The sequence below is a fragment of the Pan troglodytes genome, chromosome 7 (assembly GCF_028858775.2).
Source record: "Pan troglodytes isolate AG18354 chromosome 7, NHGRI_mPanTro3-v2.0_pri, whole genome shotgun sequence".
Classification (NCBI taxonomy): domain Eukaryota; kingdom Metazoa; phylum Chordata; class Mammalia; order Primates; family Hominidae; genus Pan; species Pan troglodytes.
This window is the reverse complement of record NC_072405.2, coordinates 10,021,280-10,048,104: the sequence shown is the minus strand read 5'-3', so window position 1 is coordinate 10,048,104 and position 26,825 is coordinate 10,021,280. Positions and strand designations below refer to the sequence as shown.

The window sequence follows — 26,825 nt, the reverse complement described above, 5'->3', positions numbered from 1 at the left end:
CATAGAACAAGTTGATGGAGAATGTGAAGCATGAATTTAAGTCTCTGAAATCAAATTTGAAGTGCTTGTAAACCAACTTACAACAATCATGCCTGTGAGCAAGTCTAACTTCCTAGCCAAGAAAGTGGTCTGTTCTAATAGTAATTTTTTATTATTTAAAAGTTGTTAATAGACAGTGGCTCATGCCCATAATCCCAGCACTTTGTGAGACTGAGGTGGGTGGATCACTTGAGTTCAGGAATTCAAGACCAGCCTGGCCAACATGGTGAAACCCTGTCTGTACTAAAAATACAAAAATTAGCTAGGCACGGTGGTGCATGCCTGTAATCCCAGCTACTCAGGAGGCTGAGGCAGGAGAATCGCTTGAACTGGGGAGGTGGAGATTAGAGTGAGCTGAGATCACACCACTGCACTCCAGCCTGGGCGACAGAGTGAGACTCAGAAAAAAAAAAAAAAGTTGTTAGTAATTTTTAGGACAGGCTCAATGTATAGTCTTAGCTATGTAATGTCACAATTTGAATAAGGCATAGAAAGAGCCGGAAAGTACTTTATTCCAGTTTGCGGTAAATGTTAGAAATAATTCATGGTCTTCACTTGCTGCCTGCCCTTCCTTCTCAGTTCCAGACCTAATACCCACTGCCTAATTGCAGTACCCACTGTGCCTCAGGATCCCACTGCTAAGATAAAACTCCTTTCTCCCCTGAATCTACTTGCCCTGAAGTGAATCCCGTTTGAGAAATTAGCATCTCAGTCTATCCAACTGCTTGAATGACTTCTCTCTCTTGCTTGCACATAAAGTCTTCCCTGTGACTCCCACACCCTGTTGGTCCCAGCTACCAGTGGGTCCAAGTCCGTCCACATCTTTCCCCTCCCCCAGTCCACTCTCCTCTCTCTCATGGGCTGCCCTACTGGGCTTCCTACGTCTGCCCCACTCAGGACCCTCTCTCCGTTCATCTCCTGATGGCAACCAGAGGGTTTTATCAGGTCACAAATGAGTTGGTGTCACTGCCCATCTTCAAACTCTGAAGGGTGTCCTGATGTGCCTCCTATAAGCTACATGCCTGTCACCTGGGCCCTGAGTCCTGTGTCCCCTCCTCTCCTCTCCAGCTTATCCCACAGCATTTTCCCTTCACAGCGGCTCACAAACAGCCCACTTGACAATCATTTCCCGAAAACTGTTAACTGAGAGGCTGTCCTGAGGATGTTGCTTAAAAAGCATGAGTTGTTGCAGAGAAAAGCAGAGAAAAAGTTGTGCAGGGAAGGGAGTGCAAGGATCACCTTATAAAGACAGAAGCCCTCGTGTTTTTGGTAAACGTTTATCCTGGTTTTTTAAGGGCACTTTTTTTTTTTTTTTGATGTCTGGGGTGCCTGCTTCTTATGTTACTTTTAATATTTTTCCTTATTTTTTTTTTAGTTCTTAACAAGCCATTATTATTCATAGTCATGCTAAAATACGCTTTGATGGGATGGGGAGACCTTCATTTGCACTTGCAGCATCTCCTATGGTCTCATCCAATAGTGAGGAGACACATGCGGGGAACAGAATTCTCACTTTAGCGCAGGGTTAGCGGGAAAGAAAATCACCAACACATCCTCCTTTCCCCAAACATTTCAACATCCAGCATCACACCTTCCTTTTAAAGAGAGGGCTGGCTGTTGAGCAAAGTGCATTCAGAGAAGCAGCAAGGGGTAGTAAACCCTTCAGAATGGAGGAGGAGGTGGGAGGTCCCTGCAGGGTAGTTGAGGCATTTGTGTGGATCCTACTAGGACACTCAGCAGGGGAATTATATAGCAGGTGTTTGTAAACCGTGTGTGGGCAAAGGCTTAGCAGCCTCCCTAGGGCATTTAGGATAGTCTAAATCCTTGCTCCTCCGAGACCACGCAGCCTGTTAGAAAAGTAGAGTCTCAAATCTCCCCCTCCCGCAGATGTACTTCATCAGGATATGAGTGCCGTCAGCACAGCCTGGGGATAAGGAGCACAGTAACGTTTGAGAAGTTGTGGCACAAACATTCTTTCTAGAGGCCTGTGATTGATTGCACGGTAAATCGACAACTGTGTATTTTTTCCTGTCTTAGCACCTTATATGTTGCGATTAAACCATTTGTCAGCAATTAGCACCAAAAAGGATCATGTTTATTGAAAAATTAACTAGTGATTGTTTTCGTATATCAAGAAAGTTGGTAATGCAAATTGTAATGATTGCAAAATATTTGTATATGTTTACTGTCTACCCACAAATACGGGTCTAATATTCTGGTTTCATGGGCCTCAGAATGCACAGATCTGTTGAAGCAGCATTGATATTTATTTTTAAAGTACTAGTAATTTTGAGAAGACAATGCACATGGTAATTTAATACAGACAACTATAGAAAGTGCAGTTATATATAACTTTGTGAAGCAATATTTTTATTTAAATAAATATTTGCTAAATTACAAACAGTTGCACACAATAGCACTACCAATCAGATGAGAATAGGACTCACTGGTTGAAGCCAATTTTCTGCTCTAGAGTAGGCTTAAATAGGTGCAGAATAAGAAGAATATTTGGGGTAGACCGGAAGAACCCAGAGAAAACTAAGGCAAGAAAGTGAGAATAAGCTGACTGGGCGGCGTGGATACTTGGCGAGGGTCTGCTGGCCAGATGGTGGAAAGTTACGGAGAGTAGGGGAAGGTTTTGGTGAGGTTTGAAGACAAAACATGTCTTCATGTTTTTTTCATGTTGCGGGAAATAGGGAACCACTATAAATTTTTAAACTGAAAATGAAATTATGAAAACTTCAGTGAAGACTAATCTGATAGATTTAAAATTGAAAATACATAATCACAATAGTCCAGGCATCTTTAGTAATGTGATGAGAAAGTCTACCCGAATTCAGCAGAATCGTTTTGAGGCCTCAGCCTTTTAATGACTATTAGACTTGGTGAAAATGATATAAAAAATGTTAGCATCTTTAACTTTATCTGTAAGAAAGTCGAATAACGTTTGTATCTAATAGGCTTGTAGTGAAAATTAAGTAAAAAAGCATGATGTGAAAACACTATGTAAACTATAAAATCATGTATAAAATAAGATAATAATTACACATATGTACTTATATATGTTTTCTCAGACATATAGCTGTAAGTGTGTATACATATATATACACAAACACACACACATACCTGCAAATACACATATAGTTGATGATTCCCTTAAGTTAGTGTTTCCTAAGGTGTTTTAATGACCCTGATTTTGAATTTAATTATTTGATTATAATCTTACTAAATATATACAAACATAATGCTTTGCATACATATTTGTATTTGCAAGTTAAATGCATATTTAACTTACACAATTCAAGTTGAGGAAAATAACCATTAAGATGATGATGTTTTTATGAAATTCAATTGTTACTTGAAAAATTATATATGATACTCATAGGTATTTACCACGTGTGTGTGTGTTTGCATGTAAAATGAGTCAATCTTTTCAACATTTCTTACCATATAAGCATTATATGGCTCATATTTGTGGAACTTTCTGTATAGTCACTTGTTCTTCTCTTGAAGCAAACCCATGATTTCTCCATTATCTGTCTCTGATATTTTTCTCTTTAGGCTGCAAAAAATTAACTGTTATTTCTTGGCCCAACAGGAACATAAACTCAAAAACAAATGGCAGGCACTAATATTGTATAGTACAACCTATGTAGATAGTAATCTAGAATATTCTTATATTACAATTTTGATTAACATTTATATGTGTACATATATTTATACTTACATATACATATATAATTTTAATAAAAAATTCTTAAATACTTTGAAAATACTTGAAAATCCTAACATTCATATGTGTACAAATATTTAAAGTTATATATACATATACATATAAATACGTATCTTTAATAAAAAATTCTTACATTGGAAATACTTAAAAATCCTCCAAAATCCTCAGGCTGGCCAGGCACAGTGGCTCATGCTTGTAATCCCAGCACTTTGGGAGGCTGAGGCAGGAGGATGGCTTGAGCCCAGGAGTTCAAGACCATTCTGGGTAACATAGTGGGACTCAGTCTCTCCAAAAAAATACAAAAAATAGCCAGGCGTGGTGGCCTGGGCCTGTAGTCCCCAGCTACTGGGGATGCTGAGGTGAGAGGATGGGCTGAGTTCAGGAGATTGAGGCTGCAGTGAACCCAGACTGTGCCACTGCACTGCAGCCTGAGTGACAGCGAGACCTTGTCTCAAAAAGAAAAACAGAAAAAAACAGAGAAACGTTTTAAGCGTGCAGAAACAAAGATAACCGCTGTTTGAAGGATCTTAGATATGCAAAGAAGAAATCCCATGTGGGGTTTGTGGTATTAAAGGTTCAGACAACACTGGACGTCTCTTCTACTTACTTTTTTGAAATCAAACTGTTACACCTCTCATGAGATATGTAAGTGAAGTAAGCCATCTTACTACCTACCAACTTAGTCTTTGCTCTCTTTAATAAGTAGATAACAGAGAGTTAATCCTTGCAACTAATATTTTTATTTGCAAATAAATAAGTAAAAATTTTATGTGTGTATGTGTAATACAAAACATAATCTGCATATAAATAATTATTAGATTTTCTGCGTATAATAATTTGTCATTGATTGAATGCGTATGTCGTGTGGACAGAGGGCTCGCATTTTGTAAGGATGATTTCACTGGACCCTCCTGATTACCTTTTGACATAGGTCTTAATAACCTGAGCGTAAGAAGACGACGTTCATTAAGTTACTTAGCTGAAGCCACACTGCTATTGAGAGGTACAGCAAGAACTAACTCAGAAGTCTGAGTTTGAGGCCTGTACTCACAAACAAAATATAACTTTACAGGATCAATAAATGATTACTCGCCTAAGCTGCTGGGACATACAATAATACCTTAGTACAATTAAAGAAAAAACAACTGAGAAATTTTACTCTCTTTGGATATACCAAATGTAAGGAAATTCTCCAAACTGTGAAAGTTTCTTACATTGCCAATGCTAATTCGCATTTTTAAAAAATAGTGATCTATGGATGCCTGTCCTATAGCAATCATGCAAAATTTTGGGAATAAATGAGAGATGAATGAATACTAAACTTTAGCAGGAAACTGTCTTCATCCCATGAGCCTGATTTTAGTCCATAAGGATTATGCTGTGTCTTCATTAAATCAGAAGTGTTATAATTCTACTTTTGACCAACTGCCAACCGTTATTTTAAATCTACCAAATACCCTTTTGTTAAGACACTTAAGGGGCTAAACACTGTGGTTCGAAACCATAAAAAGATTCCCGGTTGTTGATCAGGCAACATTAAATGGGTTGTCTTAAGACCTGGGCAGGCAGGGTTCACTGCTCAAATAAGCGTCCAGATGTAACAGAAGGGGCTATCAAGATTTTCTGCTTTGGTCTCCCGAGTATGAATTGTTTTGTGATGGGGCTTCATCTGTGTTTGTAGAATGTCATCTTTCCCATTTCACCCGACAGAAAAATGTCATTTCATTCCGTGCTCTGCCCGAATGAGAATTTTAAGGAAGCTGAACACTGCGCACATTCCAGCCAGCGAGTGGGAGAAAAATTGAAGGCTTGCGATCATGAACACGTGATTATCAGAGTGAAATCTGAGAGAAAATGATGAGGAAGCTAGATATTGGAACATTGTGAGATACAGAAAAGAAAGGATGGGTCTCTGGCATTTACTGCATTCAGGAAATTAAGATGAATATTTTCCACATGCCAACAGTCTTCCCACAGATCTGTTGCTTCCACAGAGCCAAAGATGATTACTTATTATTTGAAATGCTTTGCCCCACATGATGCCTGTATGTCTGTGGTTTTTCGTTTTCCTTTTACTGCAAATGGATTATTGTAGTATGCCATACACACACGTACACACACACGTACACACACATGTACACACACATGTACACACGTGCACACATGTACACACCTGTACATATGCATGTGCACACACATACACACACACACGCATGTGTTTTTTGTTTGTTTTTGAGACAGGGCCTTGCTCTGTCACCCAGTCTGGAGTGCACTGGCATAATTTCAGCTCACTGCAACCTCTGCCTCCTGGGCTTACGCAGTCCATCCACCTCAGCCTCCCGAGTAGCTGGGACAACAGGTGTGTGCCACCACGCCTGCCTAATTTTTGTATTTTTGGTAGAGACAGGGTTTCACCATGTTGCCCAGGCTAGTGTAGAACTCCTGGACTCAAGCAATCCTCCCGCCTCAGCCTCCCAAAGTGCTGGGATTACAGGCATGAGCTACTGTGCCCGGCCCACGTGTATTTTTGATGGTTGCAGTACCTGATCATCCATTTAAACATGAGACATTTTAGACCTTGAAATTTCCAGGAGTTTGGATTTTATTGGGGAATACATTTTCTTTTACTTCTCTGGCAATTTCCCATTGTATTTATTTAATATTTTGGGAAAGAAGAAAGAACCAATACAGCAAACCAAGGAACTCCAACAATACCGGAGATAACCTGTGCTTTTGCAGAAGAGAGAATAGTCTCGTTTGGGAGTCATAAGATTTGCTCTCTCGCCAGAGGTTACTAAGTCATTGTGTCACCTTAGGTTAGTCATTTTCTTTATATGTAGAATTATGTGTTTATATAAATTTCTTCATCCAGCCCTTCCCGCTCTATCTTTTTACACAGATATTCTCATTAGAATCTACATGGGAAAAATTTGAACTATCTGAATTTAAATCCATGGTGTGAACAATATCTTTAATACTGATTGAGTAAAAGAAGGCTCTTTATTTAGTTACCGTAGAACTTTTCTTTTATGAGTGCAGCTGAAGTGGGTACGTGATTATTGAAATGTCACCCTCTACCTGCTTGTTGGCTTCATGACTGTCACATGTAATCATCTGAGAATTTTTTTCTTGTCTCATAGTAGATACATCTGGATCAGACATAGCAAATTTAAGAAGAAAGGGTTTACACAGAATTCTCCTCAAATCTTGTTTTTTATAAAACCTCTTCTGCATGCATGCCTCTTTCTTGCATGGTCTTTCCCGTGAAAGCGGTCCACATCTCCACTAGATGCTGCCTTCTGCCCTGGGAATCTTCCCCGAGTGCCTCCTCTATCAGTTCCTTATGTCCTATTTTCTTGTGACAGAACTTCCTGGGACTTTAGGGAAAATGAATTGGGGAAGGGGAGAGGAGCAATAAAAAGGGAAGGCTTTTCAGAGCTGAGGCGGCTGATTCTTAGGAATTTAGACACCAAAGAGTCTACACTGCAATAAGCATTGTGATGATAAAGATGCTGCTTCATCCCTTCTTCTTTCTTTCCAATATGAGATGAAGTTGAGTGTGTGACGTTGTGCTCCCGTGGCCACACCCTCTGATAAAATATGTCAGACTGCGGCTAAGCTGCATGAGAGTGGTCAGTCTTATCTTCCAGAAAAATAATTATGAAGAGCTTTTATTCTGACCCATTTTCCATTGTTCTTCATTTAACCTTTAACATCCTTAAGATTTTGAAAATGTGTATACTTATCCCACACCCTAGAAATAGAATTCATGCTGGGCATGGTGGCTCACGCCTGTAATCCCAGCACTTTGGGAGGCTAAGGTGGACGGATCACCTGAGTTTGGGAGTTGGCAACCAGCCTGGCCAACATAAATAGTCTCTACTAAAAATAGAGAATTAGCCAGCATGGTGGTGTGCACCTGTAATCTCAGCTGCTTGGGAAGCTGAGGCATGAGAATCACTTGATCACTTGAACCCAAGAGGTGGAGGCTGCAGTGAGCTGAGATCGAGTCATTGCACTCCAGCCTGGGAGACAGCACAAAACTCTGTGTCCAGAAAAAAAAAAAAAGAAAAAAAAAGAAATAAAATTCACAATTTTAATGAAAAATGGAGTCAATAATAATGATTAATCAATGGTTTTAATAACTGGAAAATAATTTCTGTAAGAATAAGCCTACATTTGTTTCATTTCTTTTCAGCTGTGTCCTGTGGAATCCCAGAATCCCCAGGAAACGGTTCATTTACCGGGAACGAGTTCACTTTGGACAGTAAAGTGGTCTATGAATGTCATGAGGGCTTCAAGCTTGAATCCAGCCAGCAAGCAACAGCCGTGTGTCAAGAAGATGGGCTGTGGAGTAACAAGGGGAAGCCGCCCACGTGTAAGCGTAAGTGTTCAGGGGCATCTGCCCATCTTTGTGGGTTTAGGTGGGAACTGAATGCTTTCGGGAGAAGTCCAGGTTCCCACGTTCAGAGGTCCTCTCCCACACCTTGTGAGGATTTGGTCTCTTTCATCATAGCAATATTAAAACCAATGTATTTCATATAAAATATTTTCAGCCATTTAGAATGTGCTATGCACTCTTGAATGTTAGGTGAATCCTAAATATAGACAGTATAGACACGATGTAATTTGCACATCACATCCTATTCTGTGCTGCCATTTTCAATCTGGAGGGATGAAATCTAGAGGAAATTGAGACATTAAGCCCTGCAATAACACTGTACTCAAGATGTTAAAACATAATTTAACACAATCTTTCCTATTTATCTTCCATCTAATTTTAAGTTCTTTGAAGTCAAAAGCAGTGCCTCATTTATTTGTGTATCACCTGCTCTGCATAACACATCGATGCTCAGTAAATAAAGCATTAATTTGATTTGTGAAGTGGGGTAAGTTTTCGAGAAAGCTATTTACAGTCTATAGTAATAATCTTAAAAGAGTAACAAATTGGAGTACTTTCTGAAACTCTAGTCTTATGGAATAATAGTCTGTAATGCAAAACCCACCAGAAGAAGAATTCCACTCACATACACACTAAATTTCTACAGCAAGGTTTTCATTGCAGGTATGTTAAAACTAGTCTCAAATTGGAAATAATGTAACTTCCCAATTTTTCTAAGTTAAAAACTATATAACATTTCTATATAGACAATGAATTTTTATGGTTCTATAATCTTTCTCATTTAATATATCATGTATATCTTTACATGTCGGTACATATAGAATGATCTCCTTTAAAAAAAAACTTTATTTTAGGTTCAGGGATACATGTGCAAGTTTGTTATATAGGTGAATTACGTGTCACGGGGGTTTGGTGTGGAGATAGTTTCCTCAGCCAGCTAACAACCATAGTACCCAATAGATAGTCTTTGAATCCTCAGCTTCCTCCCACCCTCCACCCTCCCATAGGCCCCAGTGCCTATTGCTGCCTTCTTTATGTCTGTGTGGACTCAATGTTTAGCTCCCACTTACAGGAGAGAAAATGTGGTATTTGGTTTTCTGTTCCTGCATTAGTTCACTTGGAATAATGACCTCCAGCTCCATCCATGTTGTAAAGGACATGATCTCACTATTTTTATGGCTGCATAGTATTCCATGATGTGTATGCATCACATTTTCTGTATCCAGTCTACCACTGATGGGCATTTGGGTTGATTCCATATCTTTGCTATTGTGAATAGTGCTGCAATGAACATACATGTTCATGTGTCTTTATGGTAGAACAATTTATATTCCTTTGGGTATATACCCAATAATGGGATTGCTGGGTTGAATGAGCATTCTATTTTAAGTTCTTTGAGAAATCACCACACTGCTTTCCACAATGGCTGAACTAATTTACACTCCCACCAGCAGCATGCAAGTGTTCCCTTTTCTCCACTGCCTCACCAGTATCTGCTATTTTTTTACTTATTTACAATGATATTTTTGCTCCAGTGATACTAGCAGAAGGATTCACATAGTCTTCAATAATAAAATCAGATCATTGGCTTCTTTTTGTCTGCAGTATTTTGGTCATGTTAAAAATTTTAAACTAACTTATATCCATATACTTAGATATAAATAGACAAACAATTATGGAAGGCGGTTGAGTTCTTCCCAACAGCTTTTATTTTTCTTTATTTCATCATTTTTATTGCATTTCCTGAGAGTCAGACAATATTGAATCAACATTAGTATTTCTTGGTTATTTTCTATTTAAGAAGGTACTATTTTATTGCAATTAAGTAATAGTATGGGAGGCTAGGATAGCAAGATACATTGGTATGTTTTTTGAGTTCAGTCCTAAACAGAATTATTCTCTCAAAATAGGAACTTAACAGATGGCAATATGTATATGTTTGGGGTTGATTTTAATAAGCACGATGTCCCAGACATTTATGGACAATGTTTCTTTTGCACACAGCCTGGAGGTCATTCATAATGATGCCTCCATTTTTAAAGTCTGTATTTCCTGCCAAATATTTCAAATAGCTTATCTACAAAACTCATAAAAACCCTGAAAAACTGGGACACAAATGAGGTGAAAACTACTAATTTGCAGATTTGAAGTTTGAATTCTACTCCCTCTTGTTCTAAATCCTATACCCCTTTTATAATGCCAGTGGTTCTCTACTGGGTATGCACTGAAATACTCTAGAGAGATTTAAAGTAAATGTTAATGTCCAGTTTTGACCCTTAGGGATTCTGAGGCAACTGGTCTTGGGTGGAGACCAATCATCAGTTTTTTTTTTTTTTTTAAGTTCTCTAGGTGTTATGCATAAAATGTCAAGTATATGCCATGTTTTAAAGGAAAACCCACTTTAAATTTGTATACTATCTGAGAAAGACTTGCTAAATGACAAGGTCACTTTATAAAATGTAATTTTTATTTTCAGAGCTTTCGTTTCTTTGTTTGACAGACGTTGTTCTTGAGAGTAGTTTTAGGTTCACAGCAAAATTGAATGGAAGACACAGAGATTTCCCATAAAACACACCGTCCTCAACATGTGCATACCTCCCCACTATCAACACCTCACACCAGAGTGGGGTGCATGTTACAATGGATGCACCTACATTGACATACCATCATCACCCAGAGCCCAGCGTTCACATGAGAGCTCATTTTTGGTGTTGCACCGTCTGTGGGCTTGGACAAATGTGTAATGACAGGGATCCACCATGATAGTATCACACTTAAAGTCTCCTGTGCCCACCCATTCACGCCTAAAGTGACTTTTGTGCCCTTAAAGTCTCCTGTGCTCCACCCATTCACGCCTTCCTGCATCCAACCCCTGACAAACACTGACCTTGATCTTTTGTCTCCATAGTTTTACCTTTACTAGAATGTCATATATTGGGAATCATCTGGCACCGAGCCTTTCAGATTGGCTTCTTTCACTTAGTAATAAGCGTTTAAGTTTCCTCCATGATTTTGCATGGCTCTAGCTCTCATTTCTTTTTAGTACTGAACAATATTCCATTGTCTGTATGGACCATGGCTTATTTACCCGTTTACCTACAGACAACATCTGGGTTGCTTCCAAGTTTTGCAATTATGAATAAAGCTGCTATAAACATCTGTGTGCAAGGTTTTTATACAGACATAAGTTTTTAACATATTTGAGTAAATACCGAAGGTTGAGATTGATAGAGTGAATGGTAAGAGTATTTTTAGTTTTTTAAGAAACCATCAGACTATCTTCAAAGAAGACTGCAGGATTTTGCATTCCCACCAGCAATGAGTGAGAGTTCCTGTTGCCCCACGTTGTCGCCAGCATCTGGTGCTATCGGTGTCTGGATTTTGGCCATTCTCGTAGATGTGCAGTAGTATCTTATTATTGCTTTAATTAGCAATACTCTGATGATGCATGATGTGGAGCATCTTTTCATATGCTCAGTTGCCATCTGTTTGTCTTTTTTCATGAGGTGTCTGTTCAGGCCTTTTGCCCATTTTTAGCCAGGTTGTTAACTTCCTTTTTTTTTTTTAAGAGTTCTTTATATAGTTTAGATACCAGTTCTTTATCCCATATGTCTTTTGCAAACCCTTTTTTCCTAGTCTGTGGCTGGTCTTTTCATTTTCTTAATAGTGTCTTCTGCAGAGCTGAGGACTTTAATTTTAATGAAGTTCAACATATCTGTTCTTTTTAAAATGTATCCTGCCTCTGTTTTTGTATCTACAAAGTCATTACCAAACCCAAGGGCACCACAATTTTCTCCTATGTTATCTTCTAGGAGTTTATATTTTTGAACTTTATATGTGGGTGTGTGATACATAATGGATTAATTTTTCTGAAGGGCAAAAGGTCTGTGTCTGGATTATTTTTTAGAATGTAGATATCCAGTTTTTCCAGCACCATTTATTGAAAAGATTATCCTTACTCTCTTGGGTTGTGTTTGCTCTTCTGCTCGAAGTTCATTGCCTAGATTTATGTGGGTTTATTTCTGGGCTCTGTATTCTGTTCCATTGACCCATTTGTCTACTTTTTTGCCAATAACATAATGTCTTCTTACATCCATTATATTTGGCTACAACAGAATATGATGTATCGGACACCTTTTTTCAAAATGTATTTAATATAATTTGGTAATTTGTAAAATTAATTAAAATAACATCTCCCAGTTTCCTACAAGATCGGTCTTGTTGGTCACGAATATTTATACTGACCTATTTGATTTTAGGTCAGTGTCCTGACTGACATGGGTACTTTCATTACCTTTAAAGCTAAATAGAAATTGTTTTACCTGAAAATAATTCAGCTCTTTGGGTATCACAGATACATCGTCTCAGTGAAATTTTATTTTAAGCAATGATGTGTTACCCTTAGATTTCTTTAAGGATTTCTCATACATGTGCCTGTTACTTCACAGATTGACAAAATGAACAAGAACCTTCAGTCTATCACTATCAAGTTGAGGTGTTTGTGAATACATCCAGAACAGAATGCCTTCACGGCATAAGCAGAAACTACTTTTTATGTCCATATGAGCCATATTTCTGTGTAAAGGCCACACATAGCTGGGTTGAGGAGTTAGACACACTCAAGTGTTTTCCTCTGCATTGCAAGCTGGTCTCTAGAATGTCCATGCAAGTAGTTTATATCTGCCAGAAAAGGCATTGGCATTACATAACCCTGAAATAAAGAGCCAACTATGTGAAAATTATGAGGAAAAGAAACACAATGTAGGTTTTAAGTCGTTGGTTGGGGATAAAGGAAGGGAGAAGCAGAGAGTTTTGAAAAGACGGCAGCAAACAAAGTGCCCTGGATTCCGTCAGGGCAGCACGTGAGATGGTGAGTTCCATGGGCACAGCGAGGCAGAGACATTATTGGTACAGGCAGGAGCTGTGTACTCGCAGCCCCTCACTGAGCGTCCTGGAACGTGTGCTCTGAATGGGGCATCAGGCTTGTAACCACTGGTGTGAGACTGGTAAGTGATAGCTCCTGCCCTTAGAGCCTGAAGATATGCACAGGACATGAAACAGAAGGCCGGATGCAAACAGCAGCGGAAAAGAATAACGGATGTAGATGAAGGAACACGGGAATCGTCTGGGACAAGTTTCTACAGAAGAGATGGCTGGGACCAGAGCTTGGCCTGGCAAAATAGGAGGAAAATCAGAGCCACTCTTTTTTTTTTTTTTTTTTTTTTTTTGAGAGGGAGTCTTATACTGTTGCCTGGGCTGAAGTGCAGTGGTGTGATCTGGATCTTGGTCCACTGCAACCTCCGCCTCCTGGGTTCAAGTGATTCTCCTGCCTCAGTCTCCTGACTAGCTGGGATTACAGGCACCCGCCACCACACCCAGCTAATTTTTATATTTTTAGAAGAGACAGGGTTTCACCATGTTGGCCAGGCTGGTCTCAAACTCCTGACTTCAGGATTCACCTGCCTCAGCCTCCCAAAGTGGCGGCGTCAGCCACTGCGCCCGGCACAGAGCGGTTCTTTGAAGAGTCACTCTAGACATTTGTCTAAGCTACGTGATTCAATTAGAATAGCAATCCTAGGAAGAAGATATTATGTTCCTTATCTTACTGGTTTAATACAAAGAAAATAACTGAGGTATCAAAGAATTTGCCATATGTGAGCACACAGATGTGGCTGGGCATCACAGAAACCTCTAGGGAAGTATTGGAAGTCTTCAGCTGCTGTGGGGAAGGCTGCCTGGAAATGATTTGATTAGACACCGGTGCTTTGGGCATCAGGAAAAGGCAGCAATTGTGTAACGCTGCCAAGGCCTGCCTGGGAGTACACTGTACCGTGGTGGAGGGAGAATTCAAGGCTCTGTCCATTCCAGCAGCCTGTACATAGAGATAGTTCAATATTCACCTGGTTTCATGATCCGTGGGGGCGAGGATCAGGAGACATGATTTGAGCGCACTGTTAGCTCTGAAATGTCCACGGAAGGGAATAAAAAGAAGAAGCAGAGTTGAAGAAGGTGGGCAGAAGCCTGGTTTGGAGCCTTAGGACATTCCCAGCTACACACTGTGGGGTGGAAGGAACCGGAGGAGGCATACAGGTATCTCCTGTAACCCTCAGCTCCTTTCTTGCTCTCACACTCATTCCCTCACCAAGCCCTGCCTCTGAAACACATGCATCCACGTGGCTTCACTTCCGCACCACCCAGGTCACCACCTGAGCTCCTGAAACCGCCGCTGCCTCACCTCCGCTTCCCTTGTGTCTCCAAACAACAGCCAGACGGACTTTGTGAGCATAGCAATCAAAAGAGGACACTCCTCTGCAGAAAAACTCCTGAGAGTTCCATGGAGGTAGAAGGAAATTCACAAACTTCTCTTTATTTTGAGCTCCCTTCTCCAAAAGTGAAAGTAAAAGTCAGGTATGATAAAGAGGCAGACTTGGAGCCCCACCCACATCACGTGTGAGTCCCTGTGTGTGTATGTAGGGCTACACACCATGTTGGTAATTACTAGCTTGAAACTAATCCTATACCCCCTGCTGTCTTCCACTCTTGGTTCCAATAGCTTTACACAAGTTAATTTACTTAATTACTATGAGGTATGTAATTTCATTATCACCATATTGTATAGAGGAAAACCAAAAGAAGGCATGAGTTGAGTAATTTGGTGCAGGTCATGGATACAGTAAGTAGCAAAGTCCAGAAAATCGGAGAAGAGAATCTTTCTTCCTAATTTCTAGGATATATTGCTTGTAGGAACTTACTAGCTCTCATGATTTTTAAATCTGATGCATTATAAAACTGAGAACACAAGCAGGAAACAGGTGCCACTTTAACATTGCGTGTGGTTTATTCTGACAAGTATTAAGTAGGTGATGGGGTCACCATTCGCTTGAGTATAGGTAATAGACCAGTGGCTTTAAGGACAAGGCCTAATTTTCTCTAAAATCTTCTGGAAAAATCAGGAATAAGGGGTCTCTTGCAGTTCGCAGGTAAATGTATCAATCAGTAGAACTGTTTTGTGCCTATGTAAAATATATGACAGGGCTTAAGGTAGCTTCACTTATACCTATATTTTTTTTGTTTTAAAATACACATCTAGATGTACAATTGCTTTAAAGAAGTTACAATGACAAAAATTAACAAAATTGCTTCTCATTGTAAAGAAGTTATTGTAGGTTCCATTAAATGGTTGTTAAACAGCAAAAAGTCAATTTGCATCGTGAGTACTCTTTTGATACCAACTATGATATGTTCAGTAACATGAGGAAATAAATGTAACGTTTATAATAAAATGGAAATCCATGTTAACATTTTCTAAGCATCCTCTGAAGCTTTCAAGTAAGCATTTCCTCCCGTCGTTCTTTAAAGTTTGTAAAAAAGAGATTTGGCTGTTGTGTTAAAATTCCTTGGTATTCAAGGGCTGAAAACCCAATTTAATTTGTATTCGGGGGATTGTTTTTCTTCACTTAATTTAAATGGAAAAAATCTGGCAGAGTAAGCATAAAACTTTACCTCTTAGCCAGAAAAATTTGGTTACCATTAAATGTCAAAGTATGTATTTCCCCGGGGCTCATTCCTTTATATGATATGATGGTATGAAACAGTTTTTAAGTTTCTTTAACAATTGCAATAATATGTAGATCAGTACACTGAATCTCAAGAGGTAAATACTTCAGCTTTGATAAATAGTAAATGCAAATGGTAAATACAATTAGTTCGTTTCACCCTCAGGTTTTTAGTAAAATGAAGGTTATAATAAGGAATTATGCTTCCATTTGCCGCCTTCTTGCAGTGGTACAGATCTCCGAGGCAGATGTTTGAGGTCCCTTTTTTTTTTCATTTCAGTTATTTACTGAGACTGGATTTGGATCATCGAAGGCACGATTCATGCTAATGACATGATGAAATAAGTGAGGGCTATTGGTATTAATGGACTGGGTTTAACAGTTTGACAAAATGATGAATAGATGTGTATCATATACTGTGTATTTAGGAGAAAACAAAACCATTAAGCTAGCCTTCCAATGAAAAACTAAGTTGTTTATTTCTCTGGCGTCAGTGAGCAAAGTCCCTACAGGATTAAAATGTCTTTTCTAGGACAAAGTAAAGAACAACGTATACACATCTTAAATGTGGTAGGTCACAAAAGTTAGAATGCAATCACCTTTTCATGCAACAAGAAAATAAATAAATAAATATTAAATGCTTTAGCCCAACATTTGGCATTGATTGACACATCAGTAGTGTCAGCTTCACATATGAAGGACAATACAGTCTGGTTATTTACAAATGCTCACTATGACATGGTATTTGGGCTGAAGATACTTAGAATATTATAAGTGTTTCCTTTTTGATTAAAAGAATATAACATAATCAACATCAAGCTGGTATCATAACTCATCTTTAGCTGTGGTACACCAGAGAAATAAACAGCTTTCAATGGAAGAGGATTTTAATGCTTTTTTTCCCCCTGAAGTAGACATTAAGCTGCTGTTGTAGAGTGTTTGCAGCTCTTTCCAATATGTAGAGACATTTTTATTTATGAATATTTATGCAAAAAAGGAATTCTGTCAAGATGACAGCTCTATATCACTTGAGAATGACATTATTTAATTAGAGAACAAATTGCATTTTTTTGGTAGTGCCTGTCCATACCTATTGTCACTGTTTGCCTTATAATCTGTTTTTTGAATTCACTTTGGGCTGACGGTTTTGTCCAAGGTGTTGGATGAAGAGCACTTTAAAATAAACTGGTATGTTGTTTTTCTGTTAATAATATGTTTAATCAATGTGTGATTTTTGCATGAAAAGAACCCCCTAAGTTCTAATCACAATACCTGGGTATTGTTTCTTTAGCTAAAACTACTACTAGTCAGTGAAGCGAAGCAGTCATTAACAATTTATTTATGTGGACCTACACTATGCTGGGCACCATGACGACTTTACATGATTAAATGCCATTTATATACATCATAAAAAAGGGAAAGCAAACCAGAGCAATACTAGCTTTATACTCGTATCTAGTGATAGGTTTATATTACCAGTTCCATCTAGTCATATCTAGTATTTATAGGTCATAGAAAGCTATCACTATAGTGACCTATGGTACTATAGAATCTGTATATATCACTATGTGTATATCACTATATTTATATCACCATAGTGACCTAGTACTGTAGGTTTACATGTACTATATGCGCTATAGTACTATATGTACGTATAATCCCACAGTACTAGGTCATATCTAGTATTTATAGGTCATAGAAACCTATCGCTATAGTGACGTATGGTACTATATAATCTGTATATATCGCTATATGTATATCACTATATATACTATATATATATCACCATAGTGACCTTGTACTGTAGGTTTACATGTACTATATGCGCTATAGTACTATATGTACATATAATCCCACAGTACTAGGTCATATCTAGTATTTATAGGTCATAGAAACCTATTGCTATAGTGACGTATGGTACTATATAATCTGTATATATCGCTATATGTATATCACTATATATACTATATATATATCACCATAGTGACCTAGTACTGTAGGTTTACATGTACTATATGCACTATAGTACTATATGTGCGTATAATCCCACAGTACTAGGTCATATCTAGTATTTATAGGTCATAGAAACCTATCGCTATAGTGACGTATGGAACTATATAATCTGTATATATTGCTATATGTATATCACTATATATATATCACCATAGTGACCTAGTACTGTAGGTTTACACGTACTATATGCGCTATAGTACTGTATGTACATATAATCCTGCAGTACTAGGTCATATCTAGCACTAGGTTTATACGACCTATAAATAACTCAATGTAGAAAAACTAAGGTTATGTCTATGAGCACCAGGCACTGTTTTAATCATTTTACACGAGTTAAATCTCTGAGCTCTTATAACAAACCTATGAAGTACTGCTATCATGCCCAGAGTATTCATGGGAGCTTGAGTACCTTTCCCAAGGTTGCTCAGTTGGTCCGTGATGGAGTCAGCACTGAAGATGGTCCTTTTATGCTCATCCACAGGGTTACCCATGTGGAACTAGCGTAAAGTCCCCGTCCCGCTTTCAGCTGTGCTTCAACAGGGGATTCCCATAAGCAGGTTTACAAAGTCCAACAAAGGTCCCATCCCCACCTAATCTAAATGCATCATCATCGTGTGCAGATGATAAATACATTTAGAAAATACCTATTAAGGTGATAAAAGGAAATGTCTCTGTGCTAGATAGGAGGTACATATCCACCTCTCTCTTCTGAGGCTGTTTGCTACCTGCTTGGAAGAAATAATTCAGGCCAAAAGGTCAGTTTGGTAACTTAGGTAACGAGATGCACGAGTCTCTGTGCTAGATAGGAGGGTGCATATCTACCTCTCTCTTCCAAGGCTTTTTGCTACATGCTTGGAAGAAATAGTTCAGGCCAAAAAGTCAGTTTGGTATCTTAGCTAACCAGACGCACAAGAGACCCCTGGAGAATTGTCCCCATCACCCTCCTGCCTGGGTGGCTTGGGAACAGAGTTGGCAGGTGCTGGAAACCATTGCGTGATGATGAGGGAGGCTTGGGTTCCCAGTGGCATGGGAGCCCGCACAAAGTTGTTAAGGCTTCTGTGCCTTCCAGAGCTGATGTTTCACAGAGATCAAGGGTGGACAATAATCACTAACATATTCTGAAACCAAGAGGACCGTGATGTCAAAAGACATTTTAGAAATGAGCATAATGTTTGCGTGATTGTACTGTACTGCTTTAAAACACTTTACACCCACAGACTGTCAGCTAGATGGGGTTTACCACCATTTGATGGCTGCCAGAAAGAGGCTGGGACAGGCTGGCAAAAACGCTGTGCTGTGTTGACTATGAAGTTCATCGGTTTATAAAATAGCAGTGGATTGGCATCCTCATCTTTCATTTAACAGTTCTAAACGTATACTTGAGTAAAGATGGGAATATTAGCACACATTTCTATCTATGTATGAGTTTTTAAAATTCACATCTCTACAGAAAGATGTGGTGCTATTTTCTTTGAAATGCTACAAGCATGTAACAACCAAAAATATTTCTACACAGCCAACACTTACATTGACATTTCAAAAGAAAAAGAAATAACCTGATGCTATGGATAATATTACGCCTAGAAAAAATTTAAATGTTGCTAGAAAAAGGTTTTCAAGGTGTGTATATTCATGTTGGCGCCTTTTCAAGCATATTTATGATATTACCTGGGATTCTTTATGTTTGGGATCAGAGAACAAGTAATACATATAAAATAGAAGAATTTGCTTGTTCTATATTAATATAATGCTGTAAAGAAAACAAGAAAAAATGCATTTTAAGGGATATATTTTTGCTCTATAGTACATATCTATTTAACTGTTAAAATAATATTTGAGAATTTTCTAAATTATTTGCTTTAACTCTGTAAAATTTCCTTTTTATTAAGTCCAAAAATGTTGAATGACATCAATTTCATGTAATTCAAAATTGTCAGGAGCTCTCTAATATTTTTAAGTTCTGCTCAGCCATTTTCATGTTGGTTAAGAAAATTATTATTTCTTGTACAGAAATATTGATAATTTATTTACCGATATGAAGAAAAATGCTTTGCAATATTAGGCAGAGAAAAGGAAACAGAAATATGACACTGGAACTTCTGTAGAAACATTCAACACATTTTAAAATGTTCATGATGCTGCAAACCATTTCCATTAAATGTTTTATATGAAAATATTACTCAGAAATATTCTAACAGATTATTTTCGACAAAACATTCAAATCATCTATTAATTTATAATCTTATTATTATTATTTTGAGCTGGAGTCTCACTCTGCCACCCAGGCTGGAGTGCAGTGGCACGATCTCAACTCACTCTAACCTCTGTCTCTCGGGTTCAAGCGATTCTTTTGCCTCAGCCTCCCGAGTGGCTGGGATTACAGGCACACGCCACCATGCCCAGCTAATTTTTGTATTTTTAGTAGAGACGGGGTTTCATCATGTTGGCCAGGCTGGTCCTGAACTCCTGACCTCATGATCCGCCTGCCTCGGCCTCCCAAAGTGCTGGGATTACAGGCATGAGCCACCGTGTCCGGCCCAATTAGTTATCATTTTGTCTATACATATATATGTTCATATGTTTGTATATATAGATAGATATATTTCAATTTGTAATCATTTTGTATATACATATATATGTTTATATGTTTATATAGATAGATTTCAATTTGTAATCATTTTGTATATACATAAATATTTATGTTATATATGTATATATATTTCAATGTGTTTATGCTATCTACACCTTGATTTTCCCTTTCACTCAATAAGAGTTAAAATCCATTTGAGAAACTAAAGCTTCTCCAAGCTATATATTACTTAATAGTAGCCAGGTGAAGTTAATATTTTTGATGGGAGTGTTTGGCTGCATTAACATTTTGGTGGCGATATTAGAAATGAGGAAATAAACAGAACATAAAGTTTGGATGTTCTTTCCTTATTTCAATCTTTCCATCTTCCCCAAATTCTAGAGCCTGACTTCTCACTCTCAAGTAGGAGGAGGAGAAGTAGAGGTGAGAGAGGGGAGAGCCTTCTGCACCAGTCCATAGGAGACTCCTTTTCAACCCTCAGTGGTCTAAGGACATCTCTGAGGTTGGAGTCACTTTCTGGATTCTCAGTGAAACCTGCTTGGAAACTCCCCTTCTTTTAAGAGAATTCCATGCTATGGCTATGTTTATTAAAGCCAGATTAATTTTTAGAAGAGGAACACGTTTGGTTTGATATTGGGGACGGCAAATCTAATATGAATGCTGATATTTGGCAAAGCATGTGTCAGTGTTAAACGACCTTAATTTTTAAAGGCAATCTCCTTAAATTAACTCTAATCTCTGGGTTTTAAGGCCGTGCTGTAACTCATGTTGCTATAGACAGGAAAATATTTTGAAAGACCTTAAGCCTGTGAAATGCCTTTCTGAATCCACATTTCTCAAAGGTTGTAAAATGCACACGAGGTCATTTAGGGCTTATAATCTCAAGAAGTGGAAAATGCCTCCTCAGGTTAGTACAGGTGGTGGAAGTTTATTGTCATAATGTATGAGGAAGAAAATAAGGAGGAAAGGAAGGAAGGAAAGAAGGAAGGAACGAAGGAGGGAGGAAGGGAAAGAAGGAAGAATTGAAGGAAGGAGGAAAGGAAGGAATGGAAGGAAGGAGGAAAGGAAGGAGGAAAGGAAGAAAGGAGGGAGGGAAGGAAGGGAGGGAGGGAGAGAAGGAAGGAAGGGAAGGGAAGGGGGAAGGAAGGAAGGAAGAAAGGAAAGGAAAGGAGGAAGGAAGGAAGGCAGAAAGGAAGAAAGAAAGGAAAAATAGGAAGGGAGGGAGAGAGGAAGGAAGGAAGGCAGAAAGGAAGAAAGAAAGGAAAAAAGGAAGGGAGGGAGAGAGGAAGGAAGGAAGGAGGGAAGGAGGGGAGGAAAAAAAGGAAGGGAGAGAGAGGAAGGAAGGAAGGAAAAAAAGGAAGGAAGGAAGGGTCAAGAAATGGTTTCAGGCACTGGAGTCAGATTTTGCGGGCTGGGAAAGCTAGAAGTTGAAAATTCAGGACCCTTCACTCTGCAGGAATCTAGGAATATACCTTCTTATAATTCAGCTTCCTGTGTCTGCCTCACTCACACGGTGTTTACAGCAATGGCCAACCACCCACTTTCTCTAAGTACCCTTTGCTCCCACTCTGCTGCCTGGGTTACTTTCTCTCTAGATCTCTTCTGCGAACATCCAAAGTACTCAAGAGTTGACCTAGTCAGCTTGTCGCCATCTATTCTTGTAGAATTTCTTATCAGTTTACCTACTCTATATAGTCACCAGCTAAGATGCCAGCTGCTGGCTTTTATGGCTTGTCTCCATGATGAAGTTTAAGCCTCTATGTGGCTCCGGCTGGGTTCTCATGGCACGAACTGTGCCAAATCCATAATAGCATTAAGGTTTAAGGTCGTCTTCATCATAATCAACAAATTACGCTTGAGTATGTGGATATATTCTTATTTAAAATATTGTAAGAAAAAATTTATAATTAGGGCAATTAGGAAAGAATACTTAAGCGAATTTTTTTTTCCAGCAAAGAGCTCTAAGGATATTCTTAATTTGAGGAATTGTCTAACACCCAGTTCAGCGTTATATGCAGTGCATGGTAAAACCATGGCCTCAAAAAGCAGGCAACATGTGAAACCTTATAACATGCAAATAAAAACAAAACAAATAACCACAAGAAAAACTTTAAGGAATGTTTTAGAAGTAAATAAGGAAACAATCTTTTCAAAGAGAGCCACCAGTAATATAAATGCTGTGTATTGCTTTTACAATTAAGCCCAACAAGTCAAAGAATGGAACACTAAGACTTTTGACTTTAAATCTATGCTTGGATCAGTCATACTATTTTTCAAAATCCTTCCCGGGGGTTGGATTAGACTCATTTTATGTAATTAAGATATCAGGCATTTCATGAAATTTAAAAAGTAGCTTTGATATTGAACTTAGGTAATAAAGTTGCAAAACTTCAAAGGCCTATTTGCTGGTATCACTAACTGGATGAGGTGAATTCAGTGTTGGTCTTGTCTCGCTGAGATCAGATTCCATGGCTGGTTTGCCTTTAGGCTACCGATAGCATTGGAACACTATTTATTTAATATGGCTATAGTTAGTTATTTAAATATTCCAGGATCTAAGTCTGCTCAAATATATTTATTTTAAAATAACCATAGTATAAAAAATAAGAAAGCCGGGCCAGAGAAATATAGATGCCCGATTTTCTGAAGGTTTTAGAAGCTTCACAAATGGAAAAAACAGTAGTGGCAGGAATAAGGAAAAGTCTGGTGATTCGAAACCCTAAGAATATGACGGTGTTATGAAGGTCTAGATTCAGGTGGAAATCTTGGGGAAGAAGCAGCTAGAACTTAATGCCTTGAGACCTTTTTGTCTAATGTTTCTAAAAAGCTAGTCACTCTCAGGTGAGCCCGTAAATTACTTCCTAGAAGTTAACTTTAAAACTCTATTAATTGGTCTCTACTCTTATTCTAAATAACTCATTTAGGAATCATTTCGTTAAGCTGTAAGGGTAAAGCAAAAATCCAAAAACAACTTTTGTCCTTACGAATCCCATATCCTCTTACCATCCGGCCCAGCAGTCCTACTACGGGGCATCTACCCAAAGGAAGAGAAGTCACTCTGTGGAAAAGACACATGCACACCCATGTTTATAGCAGCACAATTTGCAATAGCAAAGACATGAAACCCACACAGTGTCCATCAACCAATGAGTGGATAAAGAAAGTGGGGTATAGGGAGGCCGAGGCGGGCGGATCACGAGGTCAGAAGATCCAGACCATCCTGGCTAACACTGTGAAACCCCGTCTCTACTAAAAATACAAAAAATTAGCCGGCTGTGGTGGCAGGCGCCTGTAGTCCCAACTACTTGGGAGGCTGAGGCAGGAGAATGGCATGAACCCGGGAGGCGGAGCTTACAGTGAGCCGAGATTGCGCCACTGCACTCCAGCCTGGGCGACAGAGCCAGACTCTGTCTCAAAAAAAAAAAAAAAAGATAAAAAGAAAGAAAGTGTGGTATATATGCACTATGAAATACTGCTCAGCCATAAAAAGGAATGAAATAATGTCTTGTGCAGGGACTTGGATGGAGCTGGAGGCCATTATTCTAAGTGAAGTAACTCAGGAATGGAAAACCAAATATCGTTATGTTCTCACTTTTAAGTGGGAGCCCATCTATAAGGATGCAAATGCATAAGAATGATACAGTGGACTCTGGGGACTCAAGGGGATGATAGGAAGATGAGTGAGGGATAAAAGACTACATATTGGATACAGTGCACACTGCTTGGATGACAGGTGCACTGAAATCCCAGAAATCACCCCTAAATAACTTATCCATGTAACCAAAAACGCTTGTACCCCAAAAAGCTATTGAAATAATTTTCTAAAAGCCAAAAAGAAAAGAATCCCATGTTCTTGATTTTGTCTTGGTGGATGGGTTTTTTAAGAGAGGATCGTTGAATTTGGATGGTATGAAACACATTTAAAAGGTCTTAGTATCCTAGTTTTCCCCAAAAACTTTATATTTATTTTTTACCCAAACCAAAGTTGTCTTGTTATTTAGGCTTCTAAGGTACTAGAACTAACACCAGTTTTTCTCTCGCGTGTCCAGTAAGCACAGGTTTTTAGTGCTAGACTGCACACTTTGCTTTAGTTGTGTGTATGAGGAACAGTTATGAGGCTGATTAAATCAGTTTACTCCAATGACATCTAATCATAATTTTATAAATCTCATTAAATGTGCTTCAACTACAGTTGGTTATAAGAAGCACTTACCCACATTGAGTACGATAGGGGAAACTTCTCTGTTAAGAAACAAAACAAAGCAAAACAAAACAATTGCATCCAGAATCTAGGGGCTGATTAGAATATCACAGAAGATTTATGATAAGTTTCTGAAATTTTTGAGAGAGAAGGGCAAAGGGCTTTATTTATGGTAATCTCACTTCCCTTGTCTAAATATCTTAAAGCAATGTTTATTCTTCTATCCTGTCACTGGCTGAATGAGTCTATAATAAATCAGAATTACTCATGGCCAAATTAAAAGCTGATATTTCTTAAGTGAAATGCAAAGTATTTTGTGTTGTTGCTGAAACACTCACAAGTCAGGGAAATGTGTCTTTTATGCACAGGACTATTTATTGTTTATACTTTCAAGTGATCTGGATTTGGGAAGCGTAATTTAAGGTTTTTAGAACAAAAATGTGTCAACCATATGAACATAGTCAATGGTATTAACCATGTCAAATATTTTGAAATCATCTCCAGTAAATGTTCTCCTGAATTTGTGAAAATTGAAGAAAATTATTCCTTTATAGTTGTTTTCTTTAAGGTAATAGAAGGTAGCCTATATTTCCTTAAAAATAAAAAAGAAGGAATATAAGGTAAACTGGCAAGTTGAACAATGTCTGTCATGCCAGCTAAACCCTTATGTTTTTGAAAACATATTTAATTTTACAAAACTTGACCTGGCAATTTATTCACTTGTAATTGTTAAAAATATTGATTTATAAAGTTTATATTAGCAAAACACTTTCTTTTGCTACATTTTTCCAGGTTGACCAAAATTTTAAAACATTCCAGGAGTTTGTTATTCATTTGATATCTGTATGCTAGTGTGTTTGGAGCTCTTGTTCATTCAATTCTTGAAACTATGCTTGGAGTTACTCATTTTAGTCATTTGTAGAATAAATCAAATTTTCCCGTATTGTTTCTAGTGTTCAGAGAAAGTGACAAGTCAGAAACACAACATGATGTGAGACCCACAGATGGAAATTCTGGCTTAGTTGGGGTGAGGCTGGGCTTCCTTGCTCCTCTGTAACTTGCAAATAAATACAAATAATAGTGATACCCTCCTGTTCTGTCTCAGTGTCGTTGTGAGTGAGGATCCGCTTACAGTAAAATTACATATACAATTACATACACAATGTGAAAAGAGCTTTTTAAACAGATGCGCGTCTCTGGGAGCAGCCGCGCTCTGCAGTATCTGCCTATGATGGTGGGGGACTGGGGAGTGCTGGCAGGTACAGGGAACAGCCCTGTATCTTAGGAGAGATCTAGCTAAGATATTTTTGTTAGAAAGAACCAAGTGTTTTCTTTAAAAATGTCAGCACAGAGGTACTCAGGCTGTTTCGTGTTGCCTCCTGACTGTAACTCCACTTTGTCTTAAGTCTTAGGGGAGGTGTACATATTCACTGCACCTGCCTTTGAGTGTTAGGGCCATCCCTGGGCAGAAATGAGAGTTCAGTAGAAAGCCGTTTCCGAGGCCCTCCTTCCCTTTCTCCCCAGTGCCCCTGGCTCACGCTTTGCCTTCTGTGATGTTCGACTCATATTTTTGCTCCAGTTCTTAACTTCAGCTTCATGTATTCTACCATCCTCTATATTTCTCAGTTTTATCTTATTCCCTAGTCTATAATGTTTAATGTCATGAAATGAAAATGTCCCTATAGACTATATTTTTACTCTCTTTTCACTTTTTCCTCTCTAAGTATGATATTGTGGGAAGAAATAACAAAGTAAGAACATAACAGAAGCATCCTAGTCTTCCTAAATAATCCCTTGTTAAACTATTATGCATTGATTTTTATAACCTTTTGCATTTATGTGTGGTAGGTATATATTAAAATTTATACATACATATAAATTACATATGTACATATATTTATGTGTTTTTATGTGTTTATATATATAATGTGTGTTTGTATACATATATATTTGTACCTCAAGACCGAAGGTTTTTTCACTGGGACTTAGTTGAACTATTTCCAGTTTTTCTTGTAAACAAATAAAGTCCTCTCAGCTTTCAGTTTTTCAGCCTAACTGTAAAATGATGTCTGTGCCTATCAGGCCACTACTCCTAAGTCCCTTTGATCTCTTGGTTGGCTTTTTCTCTGACCATTAGTAATATATAGAAAACCTGGAAACTATGGAAAACAGTTAAAAAAGGACAAAAAAGCATGGGCGATTTCATCAGCCCGAAACCACATCAAATCTTTTTTTTCATTCCAACTATTTTTCTTCTACCTGTTAAGAGAAAACTTTTGACACATGGAATT

The 26,825-nt window shown here is 38.3% G+C and overlaps 1 protein-coding gene across 3 annotated transcripts in view; it reads left to right on the top strand.

Moving 5' to 3' along the window:
* CSMD1 (CUB and Sushi multiple domains 1) overlaps positions 1 to 26,825 on the top strand; it is a 2,064,385-nt gene that overhangs the window by 1,939,867 nt on the left and 97,693 nt on the right. For all 3 annotated transcript variants that reach the window (XM_054657204.2, XM_016960221.4, XM_054657205.2), the window contains one exon: positions 7,971 to 8,156. In XM_054657204.2, coding sequence (XP_054513179.1) covers positions 7,971 to 8,156 — 186 coding nt within the window. The remainder of the gene's footprint in view (positions 1 to 7,970; positions 8,157 to 26,825) is intronic.